A 19,175-nucleotide genomic window follows, 5' to 3' on the forward strand; every position below is an offset into this window, starting at 1 on the left:
TGCCAGGCACTCCAGTGACCTCTTTTGCTCCAGGTGCTTCATTTCCATAATTCAGAAGCAGGTGGGGCTCAGGGAGAAAACAGCCCTCCCACCTCGATATTTCTTCTTTAGCCCAATGCACCTGCTTCCCCTGGGGAGCCCACGCAGGAGGAACCCTGGTGAAACTGCCTGGCACCCCAGAAGACCCCATGGGAGCGGCAATGATGCCCCAGAATGAGCAGCCCCTTGCACATCACTGCCATTCTCAGGGTTTCTGGCTGAGCAGCAGTGGGTGAGGACTTGCCCAAGCAGAAGCCCTCCCCGTGTCCCACTGGGACAGGCTCCCTGCCGAGGGCCATGGGTGCATGAATCCCAGTTGCAAATCCCTTCAGTGTGGTGAAGTTTTTTCCCTCTTTACCCCCAAATCCTGTCGCCTCTCTTCGAGCAGGATGATTCTGGGTGTGTAGCAGAGTCTGAAGGTGCTGTCTCAGCCAGCGCTGTCTCTCCTCCTTGTGCAAAGCCCTGTGCCTGGCAGAAGTAGACCCTTGAAATATTTGGAGTCCTACACCTGTAATTCCTCCCTTTGCCCGTGCTCCTGCCTGCAGCACCATCCCTTTATCGCTTTCTCTGTGCAGAGGAGCAGAGACATGAAACTATTGGGGAAAAAAAAAAAAAAGGCATGCAGAAAAGCGCTGTGGAAAAGCAGAGCAAATTAAGCAGAGCTCTGATCTGCTTGGGTTTGTGCTTGCCAAAAATGCACCATGCATCTTAATTCGCTCTGCTGTTCAGCTCGCACTCACTGCTCTCCTGATGCCATTTCGGCGCTCTGAGCTCAGCCTTTTCAACACTTCAGTCTTCCTCTTTCAGGATTTTTTTTTTTTTTTTTTTTTTTGCATGTCTGATTGCAGAATCTGCTGCAGGAGGGAAGGGGAAGCCAGGGGAGGGAGGACGGGAGCCCCGACCCTGGGTGCTCCTGCCTGCGCTTCCCGGCAGCCAGCTGGGTCCCCAATGCATTTTTTAGGGGTTGGGGGGTGCATCTTTTCTTGAAAGTCCTTCCTGGGTGCTCTTCAGTCGCTTTTTTCACACCCAGCCGTCTGATCTGCCTCTCGCTAGGATCCTCCAAAGAAGAAGAAGAAAAAAAATTTAAATTGCTGTAATCCACACTGGCTTTTATTCTCTTCCAGTTCAGTTTAATCTCTCTTTCCTCTCCACCCTTATGTCCGGGTTGGGGGAGGAGGGGGGGAAACCCACCCAACAACCAAGCGAAAGGCAGCATCGTCCTCCAAAAGAGCTTGGGAAAGCAGGAGCCGAGCCAGAGCCCCTCTGCTCTCCCCCACCAAAAATTTAACCCCAGCTTCAACTTTTCCTCCGCTCCCGGGGCTGAGCTGGGCTCCAGCCGTGGGGTTTTTCCCCTCTCTCCCCCCCTCCTCCTACACTGGTTTAAGCGGAGAGGGAGGGGGGTGGGGAATCCTTTTTATTGCGGAGCCCGGCTCTCTTTGCAAGCCTTCCTCCTCCTCTTCCTCCTCCTCCTCCCCTGCTTTTTGTGCCCACCGCAGCAGGGCTGGCCAGGCCGGGGGAGGGAAGCGATGGGAAGGGGAGATCGCCCCCTCCTCTCCCTCTGTCTGTTTTTTTTGCAGGTGTGTCAATTTTAATTCTGCCCAGTAGGTGGGACTTGGTGACTTTCGCACCGTTTTTGTTATTTATTTATTTCCCCGGCTGCTTCTCTCCCTCCCTCCCCTCCCCTCCCTCCCTCCCCAGCCTCCCGTTGCGATCCTCCGGAGCGGCTGCGGGAGCGGCGGGCGGCCGGGCCGGCATGCATCCATCCCCGCCCGCGGCCGCGGCCGCTGCCCTAGCGGGAATTACAGCCTCTCCCAGCCAGCTGCCAGCATGATTTCATCTGCTGGAGGATTTTTGCATCTGATCGCTTGAGGTTTTGTTGTTGTTGTTTTTTTTTTTTTTCTTTTTCCTCCCTCTGTCTTTGTTTCCTTCCCCCTTTCCCCCCCTTCCCCTCCCTCCATCCCCCCTTTCCTCCTCCTCCTCTTTTTTAGAAGCAGCAATCGGAGATGGATGTCTCTCTTTGCCCTACCAAGTGCACTTTCTGGAGGGTATTTTTGCTCTGGAGCATTTGGGGAGACTATCTGCTTTCGGTGCTGGCTTGCCCTGCTAATTGTCTTTGCAGCAAGACAGACATCAATTGCAAGAAGCCGGATGATGGGAACCTCTTCCCTCTCTTGGAAGGGCAGGATTCAGGCAGCAGCAATGGCAACACGAGCATCAATATCACGGACATCTCAAGGAACATCACTTCCATGTAAGTGGGGTTCCCCCCGGGCTCCCCTCCCGCGGCAGGGTGCGGGCTGGGCTGCCCGTGCGGAGCTCAGGTGCCCCCGGCATCGCTGCGCTGTCTGGGCTCAGCCCGACTCCCCAGGCAGAGGATGCGGATCCGGCTTTTCCCTTACCCCATCCCCCCCAAAAAAACCATAAAAAGCCCAGCAACAGTTTGGCCAAGGCTTAAGAGGAATAAAGTAAATGAGATCTGATTCCTTAGCAGGAGAGAGAGCAGCAGGGAAAGATGCTAAAGCTGCTGCTTCCTTTAACTGTTTGCTTCTGCAAGGGGAACGGGGACGCCACAGCCACACACCGCCACATATTTACCCAAATTGGGCAAGAAAAGCAAGTTCTGAGCTGTTTTTTCTTTCTTGAGACTTTGGATCCGGTTAAAATATCATTATTTTTTACATCCTCACATCAGAAAAATACTCCCTGCCCTGGCTGAGTGTATCTGGGGATCTGCGGTTTTGCATTTTTAAGAGGAAAAAAAACAGGACAGTGAGATGTCCCTTAAGTAGCTTATTTAATTTGCATTGTTATAATTTTGTAACTCGTTGTGGTGCCGCGATAGGATTTGTGCGTTTTAGGTTCGGGGTGGTGGCGGTGGGGAGAAGCATCGGAGCAGCGAGATATTTTTAGTTGAGCACTTTGCGTTTGTTTGCATGCTTGTTTATCTGGAAAATCAACTTGAAGTTGCATTATCCTTGTTTGGAGAGGCAGTTAGCAAAGCCCATGTTAATCTCATCAGTGTGGAGTCGAGAAAGGAATATATTTCCTTCTCCTGAATCCACCATGCTCTGTGTGTGTGTGAAAAAAAAAAAAAATTCCTCACTGCTTCCAATCTCTGCTCTTTATTTTCCAGTACATTTTTGGGTGAGATGAACTCTGAGCCATTTCATTATTCTAATGCTAATTGAAATGTGAGCATTTAGGGAAATGTAGCCCCCAGAGCAAGTTGCCAGTGGGAGTTGAGCAGAGAAGAGGTGGAATCCTTTATTCTGGCAGTTAAATGCAGCAAGGTTTGAAATGAGTAATGGAGGGTTATTTTTTTTTTTTTTCACCTCGATGGCACGGTTGCATGGAGGGACAGGGCTTTGGGTCTCCTCCTGAGGCTGTTTTATTTGGTCACAGTGCAGTTGCAGCAGAGCCATGGAGTAATCGCAGTGCCTCTTTCGCAGCTCTGCTCATCACGTTTGCTGGGTAAAGATGATGGGAGCTGCTTTCCCTGCTTGCTTACAGGTTGATGTGATGCTCAGGCAGGTTTTCAGCAGGTCACTGACCCTGAATCCCCAACTCTGCCTTCCCCTTGGCAGCAGACCTCCGTAAAAGCAGCAGGAATGGGGAAAGTAAATGGGGAAGCTAATGCAACGCTCCCCTTCCAATTGCCCCATATTTATCCTGCATTGTCGTGCTGGAGTGTTTTCCCTGTGATGCTGGAGGGATGAGGGTGATGCTGGGGAAGTCAGAGAAACTCGTGTTTTTTCCCCTGTGCTCGCTGTTTGTTGTGGTTTAGTTTTAACCCTTTGGGGGCCGAGGAGCAGGAGGAAAGGCTGGGAAGGTTTGGAAGCCACCAGCGTGAGCGAGTGTGCGTTGTCAGACGCACAGACATCTGAACTGCTGTGAGAGGTAGTATTACACGAGTGCTTTGTGCCCAGAAAATGTCTTTACTGCTTTGAAAATGAGAAATGCTGATAAGCAGTCCGTAAAAAGGAGAGGGGAAAATAAAATCCAAACGGACAACTCCAGAAAGAGATACTGGGTATTTTTTTTGGAAAGGAGCTTCTCTTGAGTTGGGGAAGGAGAAGAAGGTGCCAGTTTTTGCTGGAATTCGTAGGCATCTCTGCTTCACACTGAGCAAAGCACATTCCTTCACCCTCTGCATCGCTGCTGGACCCGTGCCTCCCTTTTTGGGCTTGGGAGGGCTGAGGCACAGGACTGGCGTGAACTCCAAAATGCTCTCAGGGGCTGAGACTGAGCACAAATGAAAACTTTCCACAAGGGTCTGTGCTTACTGGGAAGGCAGCAGTGGTTTGTAGTGGATGCTTATGGGAGCAGAGGGTTGATTTGTGTGGCAGGGATGCTTCCCAGCAAAGGAGCCACTGCCGGGAGCCAGGGCTGAACCACATTCACGCTCTTGTGCGGGAGGCATCAGGTCCTGCACCCTTTCAGGCTGATGTCAGGCCTCTCCTTGCCAGCCCTGACATCATGGATGTTGGGGTGAGGGTGCCTTGAAGCCCAGCCCGGTCATCGCTGAATCACTCCTGGCATGTGAGTCTGATTCAGCTGGGCGAGGATCAGTGTTTTCCCCCTGCTTGCCATGCTCACCGGGGGCTTGGCCTCATTAGGCAGCTTGTGGGCAGCCAGTGGGCAAAAGCACCTTCTCCCAGTGGGCTGGGGGCGAGCAGGGGAGGCTCAATCCTGTCCCTGTGGCTGGGGGATGCAGTGCCCCAGCTGGAACCTCCCCACAGGCCCTGGGGAAGGTGGTGGTCGCTGCTCCATCTTGTTGCTGGCGAAAAAGCAAATGGAGTGTGGGGTGGTGAAACAACCCTGCGACCAGGCACAGCCTTATTCACGTCCAAAACAGAGCTCAGCTTCCAAATCAGGGCTTGAGTGTTGCTGATGAAAGACTGCCAGCACTCATTCAGAGAGCTAGCTGAAAAAACCAATTTGAGCCATTTGGAGGGCTTGTCCATCTTACCCCCTTGAGCCAGGGCAAGACCCCTCCAGGCCAGCCCAGCCCAACCCAGCGCTGGGGACTGAGCCATCAGGAGCTTTGGGTTATATCACTTCTTAGTGATTGATGAGGCCCTGTGAGGCGAGGACAACAGAAGAAGAACAGGGGACACCCAGCCTGCAGTGCTGCTGAAGGAGGCTGGTGGGGCAGGCCAGCCCTGTGGATGCCCTCACGGTGGTGCCCCACCATCGAGCCTCCTGTTGCACCCCTCAGTGGAATGGCCTTTGCTTCAATTGCTGGTGCTTCTGGCTTCCCACACATCCTCCTTTTGGTAGAAGTCAGGGCTGGGTGGTTCCTGCCCTGGCTGGGCTGGAGGGGACAGTGACACACAACCTTCTTGCAAATCCAGGTGGTGCCAGGTCAATGGTCAGGCAGGAGAAAGGCAGGAGGTTCCTGCCCTGAGATGAACGAGGAGGTTAGGTTGGCTGATATCCCTCTGCCCTTTCCCAGCATGCCCAGACAGCTACCCGATTTTGGGTAGCATCCCTGGAGATGTGACTCTGCACACAGATCCCTCTGAAGAGCTGCCAGCAGCCCTGTCTAGCCAGAGAGCCAGCTTGGACCTGGCTGAGAGGGCCCCAGTTTGGAGTCGTGCTCTGCACTTCCCCCTCCCAGTTTCAGGAGAGGGCACCATGGGCTTGGGGTATGTCCATGCCATTGCTTTTCCTGCACACCTGGGTGGCCTTTGCTGTGTCTCCAGCCACGTGTGACTTACAGGGACGCTCAAGCTCCCCCCAACCCATCCTCACCCCTGTGACATGGGGTTTTACTCACTGCAAGACCAGATGCACAGGCAGAGCTTTGATCCCAGGGCTGCTGTGGCACAGAACCCCATCCACTCCCACGTGCCGAGCAGCTGGCGTGTTTGTCACCGTGGGTCCCCAGCCCTGGCACAGTGGGGGCAGCCATGGGGCTGTCTGGCACAGGGGGCAGCCGTGGGGCTGGCTGGCACAGGGGGCAGCCAGGGGGCTGGCTGGCTGGCACAGGGGGCAGCCGGGCTCGCCTGCGCTGCCGCGTGTCGGGGTGACGGCGGGTGCTGCGTGCCAGGGGCGGGCCGGGCCGGGGACTCACCCCGCTGGCAGCGTGGGCAGCGCCTGCGTGCGCCGGCACCGTGCGTGGGGAAGGACAGACGGAGGAGTTTGCCATCTGGGCCTCCCTACTTCTCAGCTGTTGCTATGGCACTGCAGAGATGCTGCTAGGCAGGCGGTGGTGGCCTGCGTGTGTCACCCCTGGGCTCCCTTGAGGTAGGGAGATGTCCCCGGTATATAAGGCCTCACTCTTTACCCAGCCTCACCAGGGGAGAATTGGGGTTCTCATGGTAGAACACACTCGATGGATGGATATTCAGGGTGTATCTGTGCAGCTCACAGCTGCTTTCAACAAGGTGAGATGAATTCAGAGCAACCCAAGAGGAGGTGGCTCATTGTGGAGCACAGTGGGATGCAGGATTTTGGGGTCTCACCTGCAGGGGCAAGAGGAAACCTCTTGCTCCCCTCCGTAGACAAGAACAGCATCTTCATTCTTCCTTATCAGGCTATCCCACCAGTCTACGGCAGCATGCGCTCCATCCCGTGGGCCTGGCCGGGGGTGGGAGAGCCACGTCAGCGCTGGGAGCTGTGGGGGGACCGGCAGCGCAGCCCCCACTCGCTGCGCGGGAGCTGGGAGCATGTGGAGTGGGGGAGAGCGAGGGGGTGCTCGGAGCAGCAGCACCCCTTCCCTGCTGGTGCGGGGAGAGCCGAGACACTGGGAATGCTCGTGTGTGCCCACGTCTGGGAAGGAGGGAAGAAAGAAAGGGCAGGACTCTTCCTGGCAGGGCTGGAGGGAGCAGAACTTGCATTGGTGACCCAAGCAGCCGTGAGAAAGGCTCCTGTGATGCTCAGATTATTGACTGCTCTGCTTCAGACAACAGGCACAAACTTTTCCCCTCTCTGTGAATCAGCCATGTTGTGCCCAGTGTGCCTCGTGTACTACTATTCCCCCGGGATGAAGGGCTCTGCATTCCCAAAGCCTCCCATCTTCTGGTCCCAGAGGCTTTGGCTGCTCCAGAGACCATCCAAAAGGTCCCTAATTCAATCCAGCTTGGATTTGCAGGACCTTTGTTCATGCAGAGCATCTATCCTGAAGGATGTTAGGATGGGGGAGGCAGGTGCAGCACCAAGCTGTGAGGACAGAAAAGGGTCCAGAGATATTTGGGACAAGGAGTTGGGCTGAGATATATGGTCTTGATGCTCTAGAGGTGATTTAAGACAGGAGAACTGAGCCGTATCCTCCCTCTTTCCTGTGGGCTGGCTGTTGGCTCCTTGCCTTGCTCTTACTGTCTTTCTCTCTGCTGACCAGTCCTGGAGAGAGGCACTTTCCTGGCACAGGTGATGTCAGGTATTTCTTCAGGAAGGAGACAGTTTTGATGCCTGCCAGCACCTCCCAGACTTTTTCTGAGCCAAACATGGGGCCTGAGCTGCTGGCCTGACAGGAGGAGCTGGTGGCCCAGATGATTTCAGGGTGGATGTGGCATCTCCCATGTCCTTGTGTCCTGCAGGTTTTGGGGAAGTCTAAATTAGTTCTGACTGTAGGCTTGTCTCCTTATAATTGGAAAGGTGAGACAGAGGTGCTTCAGGTCTAGGATGGATGTTTAAAGGGAGTGAGGAGGAGCTGCCTTGCTGTCCTTGGAGGCTTGGAGAGGTGTTGCCTCTGGCTAAGGGCTTTTGTAGAGCTCAGGAAAAGCTTTCTGGGTCTGCTTTATATTATCAGCTCACCTCTGTGAAACAAAGCATCTTCATGTGCTGTGGAATGAGACTGCTCGAGGTCTCCCACAGCCCTGTGACCATCCATGCACCCAGCAATGCTGGGCCCTTTCAGGGAACTTCCCAAAGAGTCCCTGAGATGTCCCGTGGGATCACCTTTGGGGAGCCCTGGAGGTAGATGGAGCTTGGTGGTGCTTCCCTGTGCCACCCTGGCACACCGGCTTGTCCTGCTCAGTGAAAAGCCCCTGCTTGGTGTTGTCCAGGAGTTTATGGCTGGGTTTGGTGCATCCCATTTAGGGGGACTGCTGACAAGTGGGGAATAAACCAAGCCTTAAGCCTGCCAGGCTTCCAAAGTGAGTGTTACTAGTGCTTGTAACTCGGAGTGTCATTTACCGGGCTCTGTGCGATAGCAGTAGTTCAGTGTTTCCTGCAGAGGGGGTTCCGACAGGCTGTGTAGCTGCTTTCTAAGCAGCTGTGTTTGACAGCAGCCTGTGGGCTCTGGTCTGCCCCAAATCCTCCTGCTCTCCCCTCGGCACCAAGGGGCGTGCAGCAAAGCTGTCACCGAGGAGGTGCTGTGGGCGAGTTCGTCACCCAGAGGCTGCACTTCGTGCCGCGGTTGGGCATCGCAGCACTTTGTGCCCACAGGAGGAGATGAGGGCCAGCAGCTCGCTCACCTCACTGTTCCTTGAGAGCCGCGCATGCAGCACCAGCACCACGGCTGCAGCGGGCTGTCCCCGTTATCCCCCAAAGACGACACGCTCCGGACTGAGGCTGTGGGTGCAGGAGCGCTGGCAAACGAGCATGTTCCACATCCGTGGATGCTCCACAGCGCCCGGCCGAGCCTCCACCCTGTGCCCCGCTGGGGCGGCCGGATCCCGGCTCGCTCTGCCCGGCGCATCCCGGCTCCTCCGCTCCGCTATTCCCGTCTAAAGGCGGCTGTGCCGCTAGAGGGCAAGCGGCAGCGCCAGACAGCCCGGCTCCGGGATGCGGGATGCGCGGTGCGCGGGCACGGCCGGCTCGGAGCCGCACCGGAGCGGCGCGGGGTGCGGGAGCGCCGGGGCTGCGGGGGCTCGGGGGGCAGGGCACCGCCTGCTCGCTGTCACGCTGAAAGCCCTTTGCTCTGGGTGCCCGTGCTGCTGAACCCCTCTTGGGCCCTCACCTGCTCCCTAATTCGGCATCCCCATCCCTGCGTGGGCACCCACTGGTGTCGGGTGGTCCCCTAGGACCCGAGTGAGTTGCTGGGTCATGGTTTTCTTCTCTGTGCTGCTGCGGGAGAGTGTGGTCAGTGCACCCCCACCTACCCACAGCTCTTCCACCAGTGCTGCAAGATACAGCCCCAGCCTGTCTGTGAATTGAGGTGATTTGCAGCTTTTTGGCGGTATTGGCCCAACCGAAGCGGGTGCAGTGAGAACCTGTTGCTGGGCAAGAGGTGCCTGAGCGGGGTCATGACCTACCCTCTGAGACCAGCTTCTGGCTGTGACCCTACAAGGAAGCCTCTAATAGCTCTGTCCATTTTACTGGTGGGGAAGCTGAGGCACAGAACGGTGGTGGGACTGGCCTGCAAGAAGCAGAGTGAGGATGGAGGTCCCTTAGCCCAGCAGTGGCCAGGGTTTAGGGAGAGGCCAAGCATGGAGCTAAGGGATAAACAAGGATGTTCTATTGGTCCTGCTTTGTTTAGCAGACATGAGAGAGGTCCATGGAGGAACCTGGAGGTAGTGGCAAGAAGACACAGACTGAGAGCTGTGTTTGGAAGCCGCCAGGGTAGGTGCAATATTCTTTGCTCCTTTGATTAAACCTCTGGATGGAGGTCAGAGAGCTAAAGAGGCCTTCTCCAAGGGGGGAAGGCTGAGAAGAGCCTGCTGTGAGACAGAGCAAGGGTGAGTGGGGGCAGGAATCTGGTCTTGGCCCTGTAACATCCTCTATGTGTGGCTCCTGGGATTGTCTCATTTTCCCTGGCAGCTGGGCCAAAGAGGGGCTGGTTATTTCCAAGGGCTGCCCGCATGATGGAAAGGCTGTGACACCCTGTGGTCCTGCAACACAACAGCAAATGGACCCCCAGCACCATGGCAGGGGCAACATTTTGTTGGATATGTGTTGGGGAGTGGGTGATGGATCACGGGTTAGAGCCATGGAACAGCTCAGGGCCTGGGCTTAAGGGGGACTAAAATCTCTCTGGACTCCCCTTGGAGCACTGCACTGAAATCAGTGCTACTCCACCAACCCTGCTGTGCTGCGTCCCTGGGTACCCCCATCCTCCACATACCACCCGGCTTCCACACCCCGAGGGACTGGGGGGCCTTCCATGTTTCCCTCTGTGTGAGACCTGGCCTGTGCTTGCCTGCAGGGTGGCACCAGGAGAACATGTATTTTTAGCTTGTTTTCATGTGCTGTAGCAGTTGAGGAGCTGCAGGAGAAGCCGGAGCCATGTGCACAGCCAGCTTTCCTCCAGCTGCCACCCAGTGCTTTGGGATGGTGGATAATGGAGCCTGGTAGTGACCGTGCCCTTCCTGTACCCACATGTGACATCACTCCCAGCGTTGGTCTGCCTAAATAACAACTGCCTTTTTAATTAAAAACACAAGTCCCAGCAGTGGGGCAGAGAGGTCAGGAAGGGTTCCCAAGGGAGTTTGATAGCACAGATGTGCAACTCGAGGTGCTGTTCTTGACTACAGTGGTGTTGAAATGACAACTAAACCATCTTGGGATCGCAGGGAAGGATGCAGGGAGATGCTGACCCAAGCGCTACCCGCCATGCAGCCTCTTGCCTGCAGCTCTCCTACAGCTCCGTGCTGGGCTCAGTTGTGCTGGGAAGGGGACAGGGCACTGGTGCCTTTGCTGGCTGCTCTGTGCTGTCCCTGGGGGACTGGGAAGTGGGTGGGAGCAGATGTGAACATGGTGCAATCCCCATCCTTCTGGGCTGTGCAAGGCTGTCCCTTAACTAGTTCTCACCAGGAGGTTCCCACTAAGAAATGTTAATGTGGAAATGCTCAAACAGATGCTGGGAATCTGAGCACTGCTGAGGACCCTGCATGCTCAGGGGTTTGCCAGGATAAATTAGGAACATGAATGTTCAGCTGAGCTGCAGCAATGCCAGGCTCTAACTCCTGACCCTGCCGGGACATGAAGCCACATGGGGGAGATCTCGGGTGCCTGCAGCTGCCGACTTTCCTTCTGCTCCTGGAGCAGCTCTGGCCTCATCCCCCATCCCATGCTCTCCACGGAAATGCTGTGCAGTGACCTGGGCTGGGAACAAGGAGTCCTGGCTCTCCAGCCTGTGATCCAGCTGTGCAAATGCTCCCTTGGGCTGCTTGCCCTCCTCCTGCCTGCTCTTAACCCAGGCAGACAAGACCAGCTTGGGCATCCCTCGTGTTCCTCCCAGTACAGATGGGATTGCCTGTGGGGAGCTCTGTGACTTGTGTGGCTGGAAAAGTCTCTCTTGTCCTCAAAACTCTTTCCTCCAGGATGTGGACGGGTGTTCCTGGGGCAGTGAGGTGGGTCCTGGCTTTGTCTGTCTCATGCCTTGCTTGTGCTCTCCCAGCCAAAATATAATCCCAGGAAAAGTAAGGTGAAAGTCCCTGAGTCACTGGGTGGCTGCTGCTGAGCAGCCTGTGGAACAAGCAAAGTTCAGTGGGACACAGGGCAAGGATGCTGTGTGTTCCCAGCTCCCCAGCTTGCTGAGAGCATCCCTTCCTCCTGGGGCTCTCTTTTTGCCTGTTCAGAGAAGCTGAATGTTGCTGGGGACTATTTCCTCTTTGGAGCCTCACACGAGCTCTGGACACATCTATGCTTCCAGCCATCTCACAGGCTGTCCCAGACTCTGCAGGAGAGAGGGCAGAGCAGCAGAGAGCTGAATCAGCATCAGAGCAGCTCCCTTGGGAAGTGCTGTGCCCCCCATTTCAGGTCGGGGCAGATGCTGGAGGGTGTCCTTGGGAGCATCAAAGCAAAGCCTGAGCCCGAGGAGTGTGAGCCGGGTACCTGCACGGTGCAAGGAGGCCAGCTGGGCAAGGAGGGGCAACAAGGAGCTCTGCAGGGCTGGCACTGTGGGGGTTAATGGCAAGGTGCAGGATACAGCTGGAGCGGATTTGGGAGAGGCAGAGCCTAATGAGGCTGAAGAGGTATCAGGTGGGAGAGCTAAGCTGTGGGTGTTGAGGGTTGTGTGTGAGGGAGGCAGCAGTCGCTGCTCCTTGCGAGATGCTGCGTGTTGGTTTTGAGAAGAGGAGCTGGAACAGGGAAGCTCTCGGGTAAGAAGCTGTGTGGGCTGCCTGTCCTGGCTCTGGGCAGTTGGGAGGGATGTGGGTGTCTGTGGCTGGTCACTGCAGCAGCCCTGGCTGCCGGTGTGCTGGTGGGCTGTGGTGATGTGTGTTGGTGTCCGTGTCCCCCCCAGCACTTTGTGGGTTCATCCTCTGGCCCTTGGGAGCGCAAGCCCTTGGCTTCTGGCTTGTAGCTGAGATCCCATCCCAGGGCTGAGAGGAACCACTGTGGGCACCCCTGCCTGGAAATCCTCTTGGTGCCTTGTCCTGCCTGTGCTCTCCTCCAGGACTTGATGGCTGAGGTGCCTGATGCTCCCAGCCTGGTGTTGCTTCATGTTGCCAATAAGCCTTTCCTTCCAGAAGGGATGGTGACGGGATCCTCGAGCTTTGCCCCAGGCTTGTCCCCAGACCCAGGCACACTGCCTAGCACCCACCATGTTCTGGACTGCCCTGGCCCTGAGGGAAGGATACCTGCCTTCCAAAAGGCATGGGTAGCATAGATTTATTTATTCAGAGACTTAATTAGCATCTTTAAATATTAAATAGTAAACAAACCGCGTCTAGTGGGATCAACATTTACAAGCAGGATTTTTTTTTTTCCCCTCCTCTCTGGGACATGCACTTGTTTTTTAAGTGCTTGGGGAGGAGCAGCTGTGTGTGGGCTCTGGTTGATGGGTGAGGGATGGACCCACAGCGCTGCTGGTGAAGGAGGGGGAGAAGACAGGGATGAAGGGGCAGGAGGGCTGGGGAAAAATGGGGCAGAGAAGCAGGGGTATGTGTCTGGAGCATTGATGTCGGGAAATTGCAGAGCTAAGTGCTGGATTTTGGCATTTCCTGCAGGAAATTCCCTCCTGCCCAGGCAGGTGGAAGGGGACAGGCAGATGGAAGCTCCTGCCTTGGCACAGCTAATTGCAATCAAAAGGTGGTGGTCCCTGCAAGGGGAGGTGGTTTGCAGCTGATCTGCGTCCTATTATCTCTGAAAATGGAGGCCTGCCTGGGAGCAGATTACACTGGGGGTTATTTATTGGCAAAGCACTGTACAGTTTTAATTTTTCCTTTTTGCTTATTCAGGCTTTAGCTCCAGAGGAAAATAGCCTGGGGTGGCTTTGAAATGGATTCTCTCTGCCCCATTAACTTATTCAGTGAGTTTAATGGGCCTTTTTTTCTCTGAGCCTTGAAGCCATCATTAAAAGGCAGAGATTTATAAAAGCAAAGATACTCCTGAGCTTTAGTCAAACTTTGGGGGAGTGGGAGGGGGGCAATGGTGGTGCTGCTGTCTGTGGTTCTGGTGATGCTGTGAGTTAAGTGTTGCTGTTGTGCCTCTCTGGAAGCTTCACATGGATAAGAGGACGAGCTTATTTGGGATGCTGCCCATGTGCCTCTGCTGAGGATCTGTGGGATCAGCTGGGCTGGGAGTGAGTCCTCACCTGCAAATGATGGGATGTTATCCGGGCTCCTACACATTGGGATGTTGCCTGGTGTGACCTGTCTGGGCTACAAAGCTGCATCTCTCCAGGCTGACAGAGAGAAACTTCTCTTGCTTTGTGTAGGCTGCTCATAACTTTATTTTCACCTCTTTTATGCTGCACCAGGGCTGGGCTGTGCTCGATGCTTTCATGGGCATCTGTGGTCAGTGCTTGGAGCTGTTCCCCTCTGTCCCTCTCTCTGACAGTGGCATGAGTCTTACTGCACCCCTGTACTGAGCAGCACAGGGCTGCAAGAGGCTGGGTGTCCCCTGCAGGGATTGCACTTGTTTAGCATGTGGCCTGCTCTATCTGTTAGAAAATAGAGGAGTGTCTGGAGAATGAGACTGAGATGAAACGTCTGAGTGAACTCCCCCTTTTTTTGGCTCTTCTAGGATCAACCTCTCCACTTCTTGTTCTGAAAGCCTCTTTTTGGGGAGTAAACACAGGAGCATGCAAGGTTGTGGATTGGCATGTCACTGGGGGCATCCTCCTGTTGGCAGGGCTGAGGCTTTGTTCCCCAGGCCATGATGTGCTGTGAATATCACTTCTGGAGGGGCAGCCTGTGCCTTGTACTGCTGACAGGAAGCAGTGGCAGGGAAGAGCTGGGGGCAGCAGGAAGTGTGTCCCAGCTCACTCCTGGACATTAAGTTGAGCTGTCACCTCCTGGGGTGGCAGAAGCCAGCCATGGCATGCTCCAAAGTGGTGATGCCACAACATGGTGGAGTTTCTGTGTTGGGACAGCTTTTACTTTTCCTGCTTGCAGGGTGAGCAGACCAGGTGTAACCCTTGTGTCTCTGAGCCCAGCCTGTCTCCTGCCAGCTCACAGATGCTGCTAGGAGAGCCAGGGCTGGGAGCTTTGTGATAGCTGGAGACCAAAACACGCTGCCACCCCTCACGTTTTGCACTGTGTGCTTGAGGATTGCACCCCTCACCAGCCCTGCTGCAATTCAGGAGTGGGGGGAAGATGCTGTGGGAGAGGGAAAGGGCCGGCTTGCCCATAGTGATGTGCTGAGGGTTGCATGCGTGGGGCCCACCCCAATCCCTGACTCCTGCTGGGTGCCAGAAGTGGCTGGAAAATGGGACTGGAGAGTGGGTGACGTGATTCGTGTGTATCTGTGCTGGTGGCCCTGGGGCTGGCTCACTGCCCCCACCACGGGGTGGAGGGACAGCAGCCCCCGACCCTGGCCGCCTGTCACCAGCCTGGCAGCCACGTCCTGGCGGCGGGAGGAGCCTTGGCAGTGGGAGAAACGCTGCCTCTGCCAGCAGATGAGCTGGATCAGACCCTGGTGGGGAGGGACTGTGGGGCTTGCCAGGAGGAAGGAAGGGCCTCCAGCTCCAGGAGGAGATGTCTGAGGGTTTGTTTGTAGCTTCCCTGGAGGCACTGACCACCAAGACTGCCCTTGGAATACTGCCCCGGGGCAGTGGTGGGACAAGGACATGCTGGAATGACCCTGAGGTTGTTGTGGCCAAGCAGAAACCAGCTTCAGTATGCAGCCATGCTGGGAGAGGGCTGGCTCCCCATGATGGCCTGTCTGTGACCTCCAGAACAAGGGGGAGGCTCCTTGGAGATCCATCAGCTCCCACATCCCTCCCCAGGTCACAGTGGTCAGGAGAAGGAGATACTCATTTCCTAATAAAGACCCACAAAATGCACTTCTCCCCTGCCCCTGTAAATGCTTGCATCCCCTGCCCCTGTAAATGCTTGCATCCCCTGTGCCACCTGCTGTGTAAATTGCTGCTGACCCTGTAAATCACTCTCTGCTTTGCTCTGCCTTCCCTGAATCCAGCCCTTCCTTGTAAATCCTCCGTTCCCATTAGTTTTCCTCTGCTGACCCCCCTTGCTCTGCCTGTGCTGTAAATCCTGAGCCCTGGTGAGGCTGGGGGAATGGATGGGGCGATGGAGGGCAGCTGTCCCAGGATGGGTTAATCCCTCCCGCCAGCTCCTTCAGGACTCACTTGCCACTGGGAGCTGGTGGAGGACATTTTGCCCTGCTGCCTGCAGGGTAGGTCATCCTTGTGCTGCGAGCAGGGCTGGGCTGTCATCTTCAGCTGGGCTGCAGCCAGCTGGCTGTAAACTGGAGGGTGTTGGTATCCCAGCCCTCAGCAGGGCTCCTGGGGATGGCTGCTCCCCCAGGACACATTTCTGATATGTAAAAATAGCCGGAGTCAAGAGAAAATCTCCTTTTATCCCTTGAGTGCTTGGGGTCATGCCATAGCTTAGCTCCGCCGCGCCCCTGTGTAAGCTCCCTTCAGTGGGCACTGAAGGAGCTGTGGGCAGCAGAGGTCCCTTGTGTAAGGGAGAATTGTCACCTGGGCTTCTGCTGGATGCTGATGCTCTGAGTCTTGAGTTGCTGGGATGACCATGCTGTGTTCTTTTCCTCTGGAACAGCACGTAGGAGCTGAGGCAAAGGGTCTGACAGAGACCTGACCTGGTGGAGGTGTGGGAAGCCAAACATCAGCTCTGTGCCGTGACCTGGGTGTGCCAGGGGAGGTGTCAGTGTCTGTGGGAAGGCTGTGTCTGCAGCTCATGGCTTGTCCTCGATACAGGCTGGTAGTGCTGCTGCTTTGCTGTGGCTGGCTGGGGTGTCCCGAGGGTGTGCAGGCAGCTGGCACCCAGGCAGGTGTTATTTGGCATACAAATTACTGAGTCTTTCTAAGGCCTGGTGAGCAGAAGCCGGTGACACTCCAACACAGCTGCCTTTTTCCTCCTGATGAGCAGGAGGGAGTGACACCCTGAACTGCAGGAGCAGCTCTGCCCTGCTCCCACGGAGGTCAGTGGGGCACACAGCAGTGGATGCACAGTCAGAGTTGGGATGGGGTCACCCATAGCAGTGTTTTGGGATGGTGCTGTCTGAAAAGCTTGTGTGAACACAGGACTTAGAGAGTTCTGCTTGGCTCACTGGGGAGGGAAATGCTGCAGGAGATCTGAGTGCCCTGTGATGTGGCTTTCTGAGTACCTCAGCCCTCAAGCTATGAGTGGGAAACTGGGGTAGCAGCCTAGAGCAAGGGAGTGCAGCCTTTCCTGCCTTTCTCTGCAAGCCCCAGGCCTGGAGGAGCTCCTCAGCTGCCTGAGTGGTTCAGGGCTTGGTTTACAGAAGTGCTGGCCCTGACCCAGCATGGACTGTGTGTGTCCCCTGGAAAGGTACCGACCTGTGTCACCTGTGGCTCAACTCTCCCTGATCACCCCGGGTGTGGCTGCCAGAAGATTTGCAAGAAAAACGTGGAGATGCTCAGGCTGACTGATTCAGGCATTAATATTAACTGTTGGTGATGCTCTGCGATGGACCTGGGCTTGACCCAGCTGGGTGTTTCCTTTAGACCTTTCTCTTGACGCCAAACATTTTTTTTTAATTAGTTTTCCTCCTGTATCTTGTGTATGAGTTGTGTATTAACACTGGGCTTATTGATACTACTGTGCTCTGGCTTTGGGAGGAGGATGGAGGAGATGATGAGTATGGTGGGAGCACAGGGATGCTAAACAGCAGTGGGAAAGGCAGGGGGCAGTGGAGGAGAGCGGAGGCAGATTTTCAAAATCCATATAAATAGCAAAAATAAATTTCCAGCAAACACTTCCAGTCCTGCAGTATTAAGAAAGTGAAGCACTAGAGGATAAGGAAAGCATGAGCAATAACAGCAGGGATTTAGAAAGAATAAATCTTGCCAGACAAACCTGATTGCTTTTTCTTTTTGATGGAATCACAAAATTAGTGGCTGAGCAGAACGTGGAAATCCTAATATATTTGGATTTAGTAAAGCATTTGATATAGTGTCTCACCAAATCTTACTCTCAAAATTAGTTCAGTTTGCCTTGGATACGATGCTGCCAAATGGACTGAGAACTGGCTAAGGGCCCTACACTCGTAATGATGGGCTGTGTTTGGGGAGAGGGGGAGCTGTGGGAGCAGAGCTATGACCTGGCTATTCTCACTGAAAAAATGCAAAGCAACAGAAAAGCCTCAAAATAATAATAAAAAAAAAATCCAGGAATGTGGTCTCAGTTTAAGGCACCTTATTATGGGAATGTTGACAAACTGGAGAGAGTTCAGAAGTAAAAAGAGTGGGGAAAAAAGGCATCAGAGGGGTCAGATTACCCGCAGAGGGAGGCTGGGGGTTGAGAAATCCCAGAGCTGGAGGCGTTTCAGGGAGGAGCAGGTGGAGGCCAGTGGGGCTGGGATGGATGTTTGGGACCTGGCAGGGAGCAGCACCTCAGCGCCTTCGCCCCCGCGCAGCGGAGACTCTCTGAGCTCCCATTTCACGGCCCTTTCCAGATATTATCGGATAAGCAGGGAGAATATTCACCGTGACTGTCAGAAAGAACATCCCTGACCGGGGGAGCTGGGCACGTTTCCTCAGGGAAAATCTTGAGTCTTGGAACAAGCACGAGGAGATGGCCCTGGGTGGTTTGTGTCAGTAGATGGAGATTTTTTTTTTTTTCCTGGACTTGGATGGGAAGCTGAGAGCTGATTGTAGCTGCTTTGAGGTGCTGCCTCCTGCAATATTTATCTGCACCTCACAGGCATTTATTTATCATTGGGGAAAAGGCTGGGAAACTGCTGGTGGCAGCTGGAATGCAGACATGTCCCTAAGGCAGGATGGCCAAGTCCCTTCATGTTTAAAGCTTCTGGAAAGGTGGTGACCCTCTGGTCACCTTGCAGAGGAAGGACAGGACAGCTTGATGCTGCTCACAGGATTTTGTGTGAGGAGTTGCCTGTAGAAGCTGGGAAGGATGAGGTCTTTAGCAGGCTCACCCGTGAAGCTGTCTGTCCAGCATGCTGAGCTCTAGGAGTCCTGCAGCACTCAGCTGGAGCCTGGGAGGGGTGCTGAGTGTGCCAAGGCTCTTGGCATAACTGCGAGGTTCCCACAAGGTGAGGAAACCCGTGGCTGTCAGCAATGGCTGGGTTGGACCATTTGGGTGCTACCAGGGCTATTGCCCCCACTGCCAGTGGGATGGTTGGCTTGAGCCAAGCTTTTCTGTTTGCCTTTTAAAGCAAATCTGTGCCTTTTGACACAACTGCAAAGAAACTTTCGGTGTGGGAAATATAGCTTGCTAGAGGGAATGTCCCTTTGTATAGGGAACAGCCACCCTTGTGAGCCAGTGTGGTGAGAATTAGAGGGGATGAAACAGAGTTGGGGAGCAAAAAAGCTCCCCAAAGCCATAGAGCAGAGCTTCCATGAAGGGCTCCTAGAAGATGGGGGTGGCCTTGTGTTGGTGTGCTGGTCTCCCTGTGAGAGCACAGGGTTTCTTCAGCCCCCACATGTTCCTTCAAGCAATCCCCTGCTTTGCATTTCTCCCTGCCCAGAGCTGAGCCTGCTGGGATGGGGCTGAACCAGGCAAAGTTTGGGAGGTATTTTTAGCTGTTCTAATTGTGGCAAATAAATGCCATTCTTACTTGTTGGGATTGAGCTATGGCTAAATCACAACTAGTTCTAATGACGATAATTACCGGATTTCAATATTTATAGAAACGGGTGCTTCCTTCGTATTGGCAGATGCTGCTGTGCTCTCACCTTCACAGATCGAAACCTTGGCTCATTATTGCTGCACCTATTTATTTACTTGCACATCTTTTAACCCACAGATGACAACACATGAGAGATCTGAAAAGATACGGGCCCAGTGCAGACGCTGTAGTCTTTGGGTAGCAGCTGCGGGATGAATAGGGAAGCACCTCCT

The 19,175-nt window shown here is 54.7% G+C and overlaps 1 protein-coding gene across 3 annotated transcripts in view; it reads left to right on the forward strand.

The window, feature by feature from the left end:
- Positions 1-1,237: 1,237 nt before the first annotated feature.
- The window catches only part of NTRK3 (neurotrophic receptor tyrosine kinase 3), a 219,922-nt gene continuing 201,984 nt past the window's right edge, over positions 1,238-19,175 (forward strand). Inside the window, exons 1-2 of one of the 3 annotated variants that reach the window (XM_010391033.4) lie at positions 1,238-1,616; positions 2,028-2,290. In XM_010391033.4, the coding sequence (XP_010389335.2) occupies positions 1,566-1,616; positions 2,028-2,290 (314 nt within the window). In that variant the 5' untranslated portion in view covers positions 1,238-1,565. Of the gene's footprint in view, positions 1,617-2,027; positions 2,291-19,175 lie in introns of those variants that run through there. The other 2 variants (XM_039557355.1, XM_010391035.3) reach the window with 2 other exon arrangements.

Source organism: Corvus cornix, chromosome 10 (assembly GCF_000738735.6).
Source record: "Corvus cornix cornix isolate S_Up_H32 chromosome 10, ASM73873v5, whole genome shotgun sequence".
Classification (NCBI taxonomy): Eukaryota; Metazoa; Chordata; class Aves; order Passeriformes; family Corvidae; genus Corvus; species Corvus cornix.